Source organism: Muntiacus reevesi, chromosome 1 (genome assembly GCF_963930625.1).
Source record: "Muntiacus reevesi chromosome 1, mMunRee1.1, whole genome shotgun sequence".
NCBI lineage: Eukaryota > Metazoa > Chordata > Mammalia > Artiodactyla > Cervidae > Muntiacus > Muntiacus reevesi.
Window position 1 is genome coordinate 172006618 of NC_089249.1, and position 14262 is coordinate 172020879.

A 14262-nucleotide genomic window follows, 5' to 3' on the forward strand; every position below is an offset into this window, starting at 1 on the left:
CTGGAGCCATCATTTGTCCCCACTGCAGAATTACTTGCACTGAATTTTACCTTAGTGATGCGTCTTCCACTGGCATTCAGGACTTTATACTAGATGGCCACGGAGTTTGGTGCTGTAGGTATTACAGGGTTATGTCAAGATGTCTCCTATCGTGTGGCCCCGTGTTCTTTTTATACAGCTTTATTTCTTTTAACTTATTATTTTGAGATAATAACAGACTCAGAGTAGCCTACCACTCAGAGTCAAATGGCTGCCTCTGAGGCTCTCTTAAATTGTAGTTTGGAAACTGTCACTGCTTCTGCACATGCTGAGTCAAATTGCTGCCTTTCATACATACTCAAATATGTATGAAACAGTCACATAGGATTATCCATTTGAAATTGAAAAAATAGTACAGAGAGATCCCAGGTCACCTTCACCAGGTTCCCCACAAAGGTAGCATCACACAGAACCAGAGTATAATATCAAAACCGGGAAACCGACACTGGTATCCTCCACAGCCTTTATTTATTCAGATTGCTCTCATTTGCGTGTGCAGTGTGTGCCTGCGTGCTCAGTCATGTCTGACTCTGTGGCCCCATGGGCTGTAGCCTGCCAGGCTCCTCTGTCCATGGGAAAAGCCAGGCAAGAATACTGGACTGGGTTACCACTTCCTACTCCAGGGGATCTTCCCAGCCTGGGGATCGAACCCTCTCCTGCACTGGCAGGTGGATTCTTTGCCACTGCACCACCTAGGAAGCAGGTGGAGAGTTTTATGCAATTTCAGCATGAGTAGGTTTGTGTAACCACCACCACAGTCACGTTGTGGAACTGTTATACTGTTACTGCTAGAAAAATCCCCCACGTGCTGCCCCTTCACAGTCGCACCCTCTGCCCCATCCCACCCAAACTGCAGGAGCTGTTTGTACACTGGACTCTGGATCAGGGAATATGGGTTTGCTCTTGCTTTATGAACTCTGAAATGTGAAACTGACCATGTTCCCTTGCTTTGGTCCCTTGCAATCAGGCTGCAATATCTAGCCATGTCCCACAAGCAGGCTTTCCATGTGCTGCAAGAGCCCTTCACCTTACTAGTTTTCCTCTCATTTTAATCTCTGCTCACATCTTTCTCTTTGGTTCCTTGGTATTCAATGATATCTTAGGAATTTCTTCAAATATTTGTGCACTCAGATAGAATACAAAAAACTTAATGGGCAACGCCCCCCCCCCCCAAATTCCACCATATCTTCTCCATTTATTCTTTAAACTCATCACCCCCCTCAAAACCCATTTCTTGAACTGCTGCAAGTTGTGTGGGTGCCTTCCAACCTCCTCCTCCAATTCCTGAGGGTGCTTTCTGCTGCATTCACATTTGTATTGGCTGAGGATACAGTTGCTACATCACAATCTTTCCCCTCCAAACAATACTCATATTGCCACAGCCTCTAGCTTACAGTCTTGGAGAAGTTTAATGCTAGCCCAATTTCCTCCCGTCCGTAATTTACTTTTTTTCCTGCTCTATTGCTTATATATGCAATGCTTTTTCTTATTTTGAATGCTATAACCAATAGCAAACTTAATTAGAGGAAGAGACAGAGGGAAATTTCAGATACTGAGGTGGATTTCTGGGCAGATTTAAAACCTTTAAGGGTTGTTCACAATGTCTTTTTTTAGATGTAGGGCTTTCCTTTCACTGGACAATTTTCACTTAACAGTCCTTACATTGTGAAGTTCAACCAGAGTCTAAAACCTGTGAAGATTCCAAAAACACCTGAGATTTAGTTTGTACATGTATCTGGGTCATTTTTAAAGCTACTGTCACCTCTAGTTCAAGAACATTCATTGTCCTGAATATTTTTAAAAGTCAAAAATCAAGACATCCTTAATAAAGTTTCAAATTTAGATATTAAAATGTATATGAAAGTACAAAGAACACAAACCATTCCTAACATCCATACACACCAAAGAAATTTTGTTTTACCTGCTTGTATGGCTTTATCTTTATTTTTAACCTTAAATAATTTCGCTGGGTACCTTTAAGCCTATTAATTTTGCCTGGCATGAGACTGTTTTTTTTTTTTTTTTTTTTTTTTTTTTAATATTGAAAACTCAGTTGGCAACCCACTCCAGTATTCTTGCTTGGAAAATTCCATGGACGGGGGAGCCTGGTGGGCTACAGTCCATGGGGTCGCAAAGAGTCGGACATGACTGAGCGACTTCAGTTTCAGTTCTTTCCCTACTCCAGGGAAGAAGATTTATCCTATTGACTTTTGCTACATCTGCTGTGTGGAACTTTTTCTTCTCTCCTTTTTTAAAGCAACTGATTATCAATTTATTAAAAAGGTTGATTTAGACATTGGCAATGGTGACTTCCACCTGACTTCTGGCTTAATCTTGATGGAAGGGATCTGCTTGACAATCTCAGAAGGACTGTGTGGGCCCACGAGTCACTTGTGGATCCTCATCTGGAATCAATCCCAAGTCTTAGAACCGTCACCACAAGGAGTTTTCCTTGTAGTTATTCTCAGAGTCTTGGGAGGCATCCAAACAGGTCCTTTCACTTTGAGATTCTTTTCCTTCATGCCTCTGATCAGGTCAGCACATACCTTCTTCAGAGACTTCACATTGAAGCTGGTGAGGGTGATCCTACAGGAATCGAGATCTGGGCTTCCTGGTGGCTCAGTGGTAAAGAATCCATGCACAATGCAGGAGATGTGAGTTCAATCCTTGGGTTGGGAAGATCCCCTGGAGAAGGGAATAGCAACCCTTTCCGGCATTCTTGCCAGGGAAATCCCATGGACAGAGGAGCCTAGTGGGCTCACGGAGTCCATGGAGTCACTAAGAGTCAGACACAGCTGAGCATGCATGCTTGGTGTGTTTATTTGAATTCCTCTTGACATTATATGTTTCATTATTGAAGAAAAGTACATCTTTCATTTTTTGCCTGAAATTTTGGTAAAGAATCCGCCTGCAATGCAGGAGACCCCAGTTCAATTCCTGGGTCGGGAAGATCCTCTGGAGAAGGGATAGGCTGCCCACTGCAGTATTGTTGGGCTTCCCTTGTGGCTCAGCTGGTAAAGAATCTGCCTGCAATGAGGGAGACCTGGGTTCGATCCCTGGGTTGGGAAGAACCCCTGGAGAAGGGAAAGGCTACCCACTCCAGTATTCTGGCCTGGAGAATCCCATGGACTGTGTAGTCCGTGGGGTCGCAAAGAGTCAGATCTGATTTGCACTTTCACACTTTTACTTTTGAACTTCTGGCCTGTGTTATGAAGCTTAGTGCTTTCCTGATGCATTGGCCAACCCTATAGTTTTTTAAGAAGTAGAATAATAGAGTAAACTGTGTGTGTGATTTACATGAAATCCACCTTATCAGACATCATATCCACATTACGGGGCATGTTTGGTGTCATTTTACTGGTGGAGTCTTACTTGGGGAGGTCCCCCCCGGGGGTGGGGGCTAGTCCATATCTGGTGCTATCATTTTCCTGACTCCATCTTCCTACTCCTCAGTGAGAATTTCATTAATTTAGAGAACTGCACTCAGATAAAGCAAGAAGATGGCCCTAGGCTTGAAACTCATGCTTGACAACATTATACTCCACAGTCCTCCAAGCGGTGGACTGTCTCTTTCATGTGGATACCTAATATCTCATTTAAACATCTCACTTCTGATCCAGAGAAAGTAATATCCAAGAGATGACTTTGGCTAGGTTTTTAAGACCATAAGAGTTACGTATTATGCTTATGTCATGTTCCGTTGTGTCGCGTTACAGTTTGGGAGTTACACGATCATGTATTCCAAGACGTATGTGAAACTCCGACCCCTAAGTGTTGGGGTTTTGGGGAATCAGCCCATCACCTTTAACTTCTGAAGCTTGGTAAACCATTTACAAACTCACTTCTCAAGTAAAGTAGTTCTTTCTTCTCCATTCCAAGAGACGGAAGCCGCAGACATCTCCTGGCTGCCCGTGCGGTTGGGTGACCGGGAGCGAGTGTGCAGCCAAGCTCCAGAGCAGATGTGTGCAGAGGTTTTTGGGCAGCACAAACCTTTCCCCAGAGGGAACCTGTTAGGAAGGACCCTGAAGATACAAATCTGAAGGAGCAGCACTCTTCCCACAGCTGTGGGGAGGGGTCCTTGAGCCATCGTAACTGGGAAGCCCTAAGCTCCACCTTTGAGACCACTACTCTAACCTTGGCTTTTTAAACAACTGCTCTAGAGTTTCATAGTGTGCAGTTTCACAGGTGTGCAGTGTCCCAGCCAGCCTCTCTTGGCATTTCTTCTCTGGAGTACGTGTCAGACAGTACCGTTGAGATCAAGGACCCGGGGCCGTAGGAAGTCAGTGTAATGTCCAGGAATGATTTCAAAGAATACAATGCGAGAGGGAAAGAAAAAGACCCCCCAAGTTTTCATCAACATTTATTATGTTATTCCCAACTCTCTTCTCCTTTCATCTTCGATTTATCATTTATCCTCAGTTGATCAGTTTAATGCTGATAGTCTTACTGCTCCCAACTACCCCACAAAGTCCTACTCTGTGCTCTATATTGTCATAACTGTCTCTCTCTCTCTGCTAGTTTTCATCCCCCAAGATTTAAACACGATCATGCCCCTTGGGAGTTAACAGGTCAGCCTGTGACCCTCCCCTCCCCTGACGCTACCTCCACCCACGTGCTCTTGTGGATGGAGAGGTCTGTTCTATGGTCCTCAGTCTCTCACCCCCACTTACTCAAACGTTATCACTAAGGTCATCAGTTATCTTTGTCTTATCCAGTCTCTAGAAACTTTTCCTGTTTATTAAATATGTTTTCAGGATTACATAAGGAATATATTTAATTTTGCCAAATATAAAAAGTGAAAGGATAAAAAAAGTCACTCGTTCCCACCCACACATATAGCAGTGGTTACCATCTTGGTGCATTTACTTCCATGTGCCTTATACATGTTACATGTAATGATTGTACACCCCCTTCTTCGATAGTTGCCCTTCCTGAAGGTGCATTGTGTATTGGCTCCTTTGTTGTTGCTGTTTAGTCACTCAGTGGTGTCGGACTCCGCGACCCCATGGACTGCAGCACACCAGGCTTCCCTGTCCTTCACTATCTCCCAGAGTTTGCTCAAACTCATGTCCTTTGAATCGGTGATGCCATCCAACCTTCTCATCCTCTGTCGTCCCCTTCTCCTCCTGCCTTCAACTTTATAGGGAAGCCGAGAGGGTGAAAGACCCACTAAAGGTCACAGGGTGAGTGGTTGAACTCAAGCTGACTGTCTCTCTAAGGTCAGAGCTCCTGACCACTGGGATTTCTTGCCTCCTGCTTTTCTTCTGCTCACAATAAATCTTATTAATTTTTCTGTGTCATTAAAATACACCTCATTCATGGTACCATCTTCTTACTCCTTCTGCATGTAATGCTCTCCTATTGTTGGAACTTTAGGTCATTTCTAATTTTTTCTATGAAATGAAAATCTTCTAAGTATACCCTTTAATGTCTTTCTGATGACTTCTTTTATCTAGAATTCTCCAAAGCCCCAAGGAAACTATTTGAACTTTTGCTACATTGTTGCCACACTGGTTTGCAGGCTGGAAAATGATTTTTACCTCCCCAGGCCCCCCCCCCCCCCACTCCCCACCATATGAGAGAGTTTGCACTAAGCTCTTTTCAACATCAAATGCTGTCTTCTGAGACTGTCTCCCCTGGATGCTTCCTTGTCACTGGAGGTTTGCTGTTTTTATTCCTAGGAAGGCATAGCATATGTTTGTGTTTATTACTGACTTGTGTTTCCTTGTTTGATGGCTTTGGATTCTTTCACCCATTTTTCTACAGGGTTTTGTATTGTTCGACCTAGTGGTATGACTTTATGACTTTTCCTTAGTATTTGATGCATTAACTGGTTTCTCCCTGGTGTGGCTTTCACTTTCTCCTCCTCGTGGTTGTCATTTTGCTTTTCGAGTTCACCCCCTTTCAGGGGTGGACGACCCTCTTTCCAAGGATCCTGGGGGTCCCTGTAGATCCTCTCCTCTCCTCTCCAGACCTCCCTAGAAGCCCTTGGTCCTTGACCCTATGCCTCCTCTCCTAATACCCCTTTCACACCCAAGCCTTAACTCCCAACTGTGTTTAGGAGATGGATAAATGTTATACCTGGAATACCTGGCATGTGAGGCAGTGTGAAGGTCATCTAGACTCATAATTAGTCAACTAGAATATCAGCTGACCTCAGAAATCCAATTAGAAACTAACATGGAATAAAAGCCCCTGAAATGTCAGAACAGGACTGCTTCCTGCCCTTTTTACACAGCCTTCCCATTTCTTATTTGAACTGTGATTAAAAGGCAAAAATAGACATTTTCCGCTGCAGTGAAATCAGCAGTTTTTTCACTGCGAGCAAATGAATCACTTGCTGACCGTTGGTACCCTACTTAGAAGCCATTTGCTGCCGTATGGGAATCGCAGTAAATCCCTGGCAGGATTGATTTGTGGTTTTACAATAATGTATGTAAAGTACCAATTAATACTCCAAGTCTCTCTGTGAAACGCCTAGAGAGAGAAGTAAAAGAAGCGCTTGTTCTTTTAAACAGCCTGGCCTGAGGGTTCTCAGCGGGCTTTAAAGAGGCCTCCCATTTCTGTGGCATGGGAGGGTTCTGAGGCTGGGACAGGCGATCTGGGAGGAGGAGCCAGGCTGAGAGGTCAGGAGCTGAGTGGCTGAGCCGTGGATCTCAGCCTTTCCACATGCAGGGGTTGTGGAAGGTGAGGTGGAAGTAATTTGCAAACTAAAGGAGGATTTGGGGGTGAAGGGGAGTGTTATATAATTGCTTATGTATTCCGTCAGTCTGGGTATTAATACATTCTGCTTCAGGCTCTGTGCCAGGCTCTGGGAATACAGTTGCTGTTCAGTTACTCAGTCGTGTACGACTCTGTGAGCTGATGGACTGCAGCATGCCAGACTCCTCTGTCCTCCAGTATCTCCTGGAGTTTGCCCAAATTCATGTCCATTGAGTCGGTGATGCTGTTTAACCATCTCATCCTCTGTTGCCCTCTTCTCCTCCTGCCTTCAGTCTTTCCCAGCATCAACAAGGTCTTTTCAAATGAGTGGGATCTTCGCATCCAGTGGCCAAAGTACTGGAGCTTCAGCTTCAGCATCAGTCCTTCCAATGAATATTCAGGGTTGATCTCCTTTAGGATGCACTGGTTTGATCTCCTTGCTGAACAGATAGATCTGGTTTTAGTTTTAAGTAGACAGTCTTAAGTAGACAGTAGACAGGGGGCCAAACAGATCATGAAACATATCAGGTTACTCATGTCTTGGTGGAGAGTGGGCGGTGCTTCCAGAATAGGCCACCGGGCTCCTGTGCCAGCCTGGGGATCACTGGTACCTCCCTGAAGAGATGGTGCATAAGGTCGGGAGGATGAGCAGGAGGTAACCAGCTGGGTGTCGGGGGAGTTGGGGAAGAGGGCTGCAGACAGACCGTGGGACCCACATGGCAAAGTCGGGGCCCAGTGAGGAGCCTGGCCCAGAAGGAGAGGGAGGTGAGTGAGGTCAGGCTGAGGTACCTGGGTCTGGGGGGCAGCTGTGGGCCACTGGAAGAGCTAGAGAGGGGCGAAGGGGTGGGACTACCCCTTGGATGTGGTGATGACAGAGGCAGGGTGGTGGGGGGAGAGGGCACGGGCAGCTGGGGGAGCTTGGTCCCAGGAGCAGACAGAGGATCGGGGTGGGGGCAGATGGGAGTGTAGGAGAAGGATGATGCCATTGTTCTAGGAATCCCATGTTTGCTGTGTCTGCTCGACCACCCAGGGATATGGTGCAGCTGTTGGTGGATACAGGTCTGAGATAACGTTCGGGAGACAAGAGGGACAGGTTGCTCCTGAAGCTGGGATGGGAGACTCAGATCCCCAGAAGAGCAGGGGGCATCCTGGGGGCATCTCCATGGCAACCGAGGCGTCTATGCTAGCCCCAGCTCACGGCCTGCTCCTGGAGCCTGGGAGGAAGTTGTCAGGGTCTCCTAGGTCCCATGTGCCGGCTCCAGGTGTCAGGGTGACTGGGAGCTCACTGGTCTTCAGGCCCCACTGCCCTGTCGATCAAAGTCCTCCTCCCGCTTCCTGTGACTGGATCAGGGCAGGAGTCCTCTCTCCTGCCTGCCAACTGGTCTTCTAGCTGCAAGCCGCTGGTTACAGCTCTCTCCACGTCCATCAGCGTGAAAGGAGCATCCTTCACCGCTTGTGTGGTGGTCAGGGATGCTGGATCCCACCCCCCAGGCAAGAGGGCGCTCCCGGAGGGGCCCCGCCCAGGCGGGAGGGGCCAGGGAAAGCCTGGGGAGGGACTGAACTCAGGCTGGGTCCCGGAGGAGAGATGAAGTGAGGCGGGCAGAGGCCGGGGGACAACTACCCCGTGAGGGGGGCCGGGGTGGGCGCGGGCAGGGACGGGGCTCTGGGGCAGCAGCCGGCGAGAGGGGAGGGCTCGGGGAGGGCACTGCGGTAAAGCCTTCAGCGAAGCCTGTCCGCGTTGGTGACCCCATCTTCCCCCCTCCCCTTCGTCCACAGGAGAGATGTCGTTCCAGGGCGCACGGCTCAGCATGAGGAACAGAAGGAACGGCACGCCCGACAGCACGCGGACCCTGTACTCCAGCACGTCCCGGAGCACCGACGTGTCCTACGCGGAGAGCGTGAGTCAGCCGCGCCCCCTCCAACACGCGGTTACGGGTCCTTGGGGACGTACTCCTCCTTTCTGATGAAGAGTCCGCCTGCAGTGCGGGAGACCTGGGTTCGATCCCTGGGTTGGAAAGATCCCCTGGAGAAGGGAAAGGCTACCCACTCCAGTATTCTGGCCTGGAGAATTCCATGGGCTTGTCCATGGGATCGCAAAGAGTTGGACGCAACTGAGTGACTTTCACTTCACTCCTTTAAGAAGATCTTGTCTCATCTCATTCATGTCTGTGTTTTCTTTTCTGTGTTGTTTGTCAAGCATTCCTGTTTTAAAGATTGTAACTGTAACCTTGCGTTGTTAAAGAATGCATTTGTTTTGGGCCTTTAAAAAATAGGTTTTATTGAAGTGTAGTTGATTGACAATGTGTTAATTTTTGCTGGACGGCAGAGTGATTCACTTAACACACACACACACATATATGCATCTTCTTCTTCATATTCTTTTTCATTGTGGTTTATTACGGGATATTGCATATAGCTCTCTGCACTATACAATAGGACTTGTTATTTATTCATTCAAGAGCACACCCATTAGCTGACTTATATAACATTTTAAATACTGCACTTTAAAAAATATTTAGTTTTAACTGAACAATAATTGTTTTACAATATTGTGTTGGTTTCTGTCATACATTAGCATGAATCAGCCATAGATAGACACATGTTCTCGCCCTCTTGAACTTCCCTCCCACCTCCCACCTGATCCTCCCCCTCTAGGTTGTCACAGAGCACCAGTTTGAGCTCCCTGAGTCACACAACAAATTCCCACTGGTTATTTTATATATGGTATCTATTTTACATATTTTACACATTGTAGTGAAATACCATACTATGAATATTTGTTTTTATGATTTAATGCTTGGTGTTCTTGCTTCCAGCCCTGTGGGTTCACCTTAGAAGTGAGTTTTGAAGTCCTTTATTTAATTCCGTGGCTGGTGGCTCGTTCTGCATCTGCATTTGTTCTGGCTGTAGCTTCTAGCCCTTCTCCTTGGTGCCTGTCTCACCTCTCGCCGTTCTGTGTCCCTGCACACGGAGTTGCTGCTTTGGACTTGGGGCGGGGAGGGGTGAGTGGGCAGAAGGCTCCTCTCTTTATCTGTGTGAAGTAGACTTAAAACTAGTGAAGAGCTGGAAAAAATGATGAGGATGAAAGGACATCACAGGGCTTCACAACTTTTTCATTCAGAGGATATAAGATTTATGTTTGCTTTCTACATTTTTATTCTCAATATTGGTAGAAAAGAACCTGCAAACATAAATTCCCAGCCTAAGTAAAAACAATACAACTAACACTCTTGCACCCATCACCAGCACTTTTCAGGAGACTCCCGTGTGCCCCCCGTGTCAAAGCCCTCCACGCTGTCCTGAATTTTGTGTTCCCCATTCCTTGCTTTTATTCATAAGCTTATGGTTTGACTATATGTGCGCAAACATGGATGGTTTCGTTTTGTCTGTTATGACATTTGTGGAATCCCACAATCACTACTCCTTTGTGGATTCGGTTTCTTGCTAGCTGACTTGTGTTTTTGGTTCCTCTGAGTGGCCAGGTGTAGTGGCTGTTGATTCCACCCTGCTGGACTGGGCTTCTTCACGCGCTCCTTTGTCCAGCCTAAGGGGGATGAACATTTGGGTTTCTGATTTTGCTATTAAGAGCAGGGCCATTCTGAACCTTCCTAGATGTGTGAGGTGGTCCCTGGAGAAGGTTCTCTGGGTTGAGGCTGCTGGGTGAAGGGGAACACCTCTCCCTAATGGGAATTAGGGTTAAGACACAGGATTTATGGCAAAATATCATTTAAAGGGCCAGGTAAAGGGGGCATGTGGTTCCCATTCTCTGATGTCTCAGAACGTACAGTAGTGGGCACCAGATGGCTGGGGGAGGCTGCTGAAGGCACGGTGGACCTTTTCCCAGGACAGGGACTGTCCCCTGCCTTTTTGTGGTGGCCTCGCTGTGGGGGATGAGGAGTCAGGCTTGGCTTTGGTGCAAAGACAGGAGGAAAATGCACAGGACACTGTCTGAGAACTGTGGGTGCCCAGTGACCTGACGGAAGTGGGTTTGGACTGCCAGCCCCACCTCCACGGGACACAACAGTCCCCTGAAGCTCCCCTGGCCAGCCCTGTGCCAGGCATCTGAGCGTGCAGGGCATTCCCAGGACACAGGGACTATTTCGAGGGGACTGCGGTGGCCAGTTTCCCAGAGCTGTGCCAATTCGCTCACCACCCACAGTGGGTCTGAGGCCCCCTGCCGGGCCCTTCCCAGGCCTTTGGATCCAGTGCTCTCTTAATTTTTCCAGCCTGGTGTGTGTCATGGGACGTCATTGTGGTTTCCCTTCACGTTTGCCTCATTCCCGAGGAGGCTGAGCTCCTCACACATTTATGGCTTCTGTATCCTTTTTTATTTAATGCATGTTCACGTCTCCTGCCATTTTCTCCTGACATTGTCTGTCTTATTCTTGGTGTCTCATCATCTTTTATATATTCTATTTACCAAGCCTGTGGTGATCAATACATGTTGCAAATATCTTTTCCCACTCTGAGGAGTATATGTATTTTCAAAGTAGTTTTCAACCTTTGCCTATTGGTTTGCTTCTGTCACCTAAAGGGAAGTTTTCCATCACGTGTCAGAATTAGGTCCTGGATATGCCTGACCACCTGCCCGTGGGGGGACAAATGCAAGTCTGAAAAGAGCATTTGCACTTTATCATCTTTGGAAAAGCAAGCATTAGAGGAATGGGAATCTGCAGTAATACATTATTTATGCTAAGCTACCAACAGATCCTTATTTTCCCCATGTTGCCTTAGAGTTGAAAAAACATACTTTGTGTGTGTGACATTTGTTACAAGATCATGCCAAGTAACTGTTAGAAAAATTTACATTTAGTTATAAAAATTTAAACATATGCCTCTTTTTTAAAGGTCTGTGTACTCTAAAGGCGTGACGGGATGCTGGGTGCTACTGATCTGCAGTGAATCCTTAAACCCTTTGAAATAAGTTTAGTTCACTCCTGAAGAGCAGCAGGGGTTAAGAGCAAATTAGTGATGTGCTGTTCCCATGTTCTCTCTCCAAAGGACTTGGTGAATTTCATTGAAGCAAATTTTAAGAAACGGGAGTGTGTCTTCTTTACCAAAGATTCCAAGGCCACGTAAGTACCTCTTTTGCCTCCGATTTTGCTGGTATGTTCAAAGATAAATTATTAACAACCATGACAGCAGACTAGTTCATTATTCAGGTTATTTGCATCTTGCAGTTCTCAGAAATGGTGTGCGAGCAGGAAGAATTTGGCAAGCAGCTTGTCCCTAGAGAGGTATCATTTCATATTTTAAGCTTTGGCAGGAGTGGGTGAAGGTTCCAAGACAAGCTGTCACTCTCTTGGTGTTCCCGTGAGCCTGGGAGCCCCCCCGGGTGGCCGTGGCGATGAACCTTGTTATTTCATAGCTGTTGGCAGGCAACGGCAGGCATGCGCACACATGGCAATCTGACCGGCTCCTCTGTCTGGCTGTTGACTGTGGCTTCTCTTGTTTGACTGGGTGTTCATCTATGCTGAGTCTCCCATTTTTTGGAACATCCAGGCTGAGTCACAAAAGCCTTGGGGAGCAACCCCAGGGGGATCCTCGGTGAATGTTACCTAACGGGCCAGTGATAAGTGGACTGACTGATGATGTTTCCCACGGAAGGTGCCCTGGGCTCTAATGAAGAGATTTTAGTCCTCCCTTTCTCTTATATGTTCCTCTCTGCTCCCTCTCGTTTGCCTACTGGTGATAGGAGACAGTCTAGCTATTAATTCTATAAATTGGAGTATAGTCGATTTATAATGCTGCATTCTTTTCTGCTGTATAGCAAAGTGATCCAGTTATACACCCATATATATTCTTTTTTAAAATATTCTTTTCCATTATGGTTTATCATTTATTGCTGTTGTTTAGTCTCTAAGTCATGTCTAACTCTTTTGCGACCCCATGGACTGTAGCCGGCTAGGCTCCTCTGTCCGTGGGATTTTCCAGGCAAGAATACTGGAGTGAGTTGCCATTTCCTTCTCCTGGGGATCTCCCCGACCCAGGGATTGAACCTGTATCTCCTGCATTGCAGGCCAGTTCTTAATCATCTGAGTCACAAGGGAAGCCCAGCAATGTGACCCTGGGTAAAGCACTGAGTCTTTCCAGGTCTCACTTGACTTGTCAGTCAAATGATGAAAGCTACCTTGCAGGGCAGTTGTAGAATTCGTGATCAAGTATGTAAAGTTCCCTGATACAGTCAATGCTCAATAAATATTTGTTGAATGAATGAATGAATCCAAATGGTATTTTCTACCAGTCAAACAAATTAACACAAAATCTTTCAGGGAAATGTGGGGGATAGATAGCTGACTCACAGAGTTTATACTCTGTCACAATGCTTCATAATGACTAAGTTTATACCAATGACAAAATAGAAATCTCTTATTTTTTCTGATGTTCATTTTCTAATTTATACAAAGAAAGAAAGCACATTGACTGAGAACTTTCTAGGGTAGGAATTTCATGAAACATCCCACTGAATCCTTACTACAACTCAGAATGTATACTTTGCTGTGTTTCTAGGATAAGAGAATTCAGATAATAATTAATAAGATTAATTAATAATAATTAATAAGATAATAATTAGTTTAAGTTCATGCAGTGAACAGGCAGCCAAGCCAAGGTTGGATCTAAGGCTGATTTTAACACTCCTGATCTTGCTCTAACTGCCTCTGGTCAACAGAGAGTCAGTGTTTAAACACAAACTATGGCAGCAACTAAACAATCAATGAATAGCTAGACCATTATATATAGAAAGGATAAACAACAAAGTCCTACTGTATAGCACGGGGAACTACATTCCATATCCTGTGATAAACCGTGAGCTTCCCTGGGGGCTCAGGGGTGAACCTGCCTGCCAGGCAGCAGACTAACACTTTCACTTTCATATTGCTAAGGAGAGAAATGAAGGATTGAACCCAGTTTTCTGATTCTTCTTTGGGCATCCTTTTTTTATTTTTTAATTGGGAGAAAATCGCTTTACAATGTGATGGTTTCGGTCATACAACAATGCAAATCACCATAATTATACATGTATCACCTCCTCTTGAGCCTCCCTCCCCTGCCCCCAGACCACCCCTCTGGATCAGCACTATTTATAATAGCTAGGACATGGAAGCGACCATGTGTACGTTCTTTTCAGGCCCAGCTCCTTCCCCTTCTAAGAACTTCCCTGCCTTGGGCTGACTGTATTCATCAGTACCTTGTCATTTGCAGATATCCAATCTAATTGGCTTAAATGAGTGGTGGCTGTAATGGGAACTTGTGTCTGGAAAGCACAGCCAGATCCAGGGCTTAGTGTCACCAAGACCCCGCCTCTTTTTATCTGTGGGTCTGTCCTTCTCTGGGTGGGAAGGCTTCTCCTTTGTAATGGCAAAATGGACACCACAACTCTGGCTGATACCAGTTCAGCTTACCAGTGAGGGGAAAGAGGGCCTCGTTCCTAGCAGTTCTACCCAAAGTCCTGGACCCTTGATCTTGGAGTTCATGGCTCTTATTGGCCTGGCATGGGCCATGGACCCACTCTAATCCTTG

General features: G+C 46.2%; 1 protein-coding gene across 1 annotated transcript in view; it reads left to right on the top strand.

The window, feature by feature from the left end:
• The first annotated feature begins 8522 nt into the window (after positions 1 to 8522).
• Positions 8523 to 14262, top strand: part of TRPM8 (transient receptor potential cation channel subfamily M member 8) — an 87088-nt gene continuing 81348 nt past the window's right edge. The window contains exons 1-2 of the mRNA XM_065930643.1: positions 8523 to 8639; positions 11743 to 11816. Of these exons, the coding sequence (XP_065786715.1) occupies positions 8523 to 8639; positions 11743 to 11816 (191 nt within the window). The remainder of the gene's footprint in view (positions 8640 to 11742; positions 11817 to 14262) is intronic.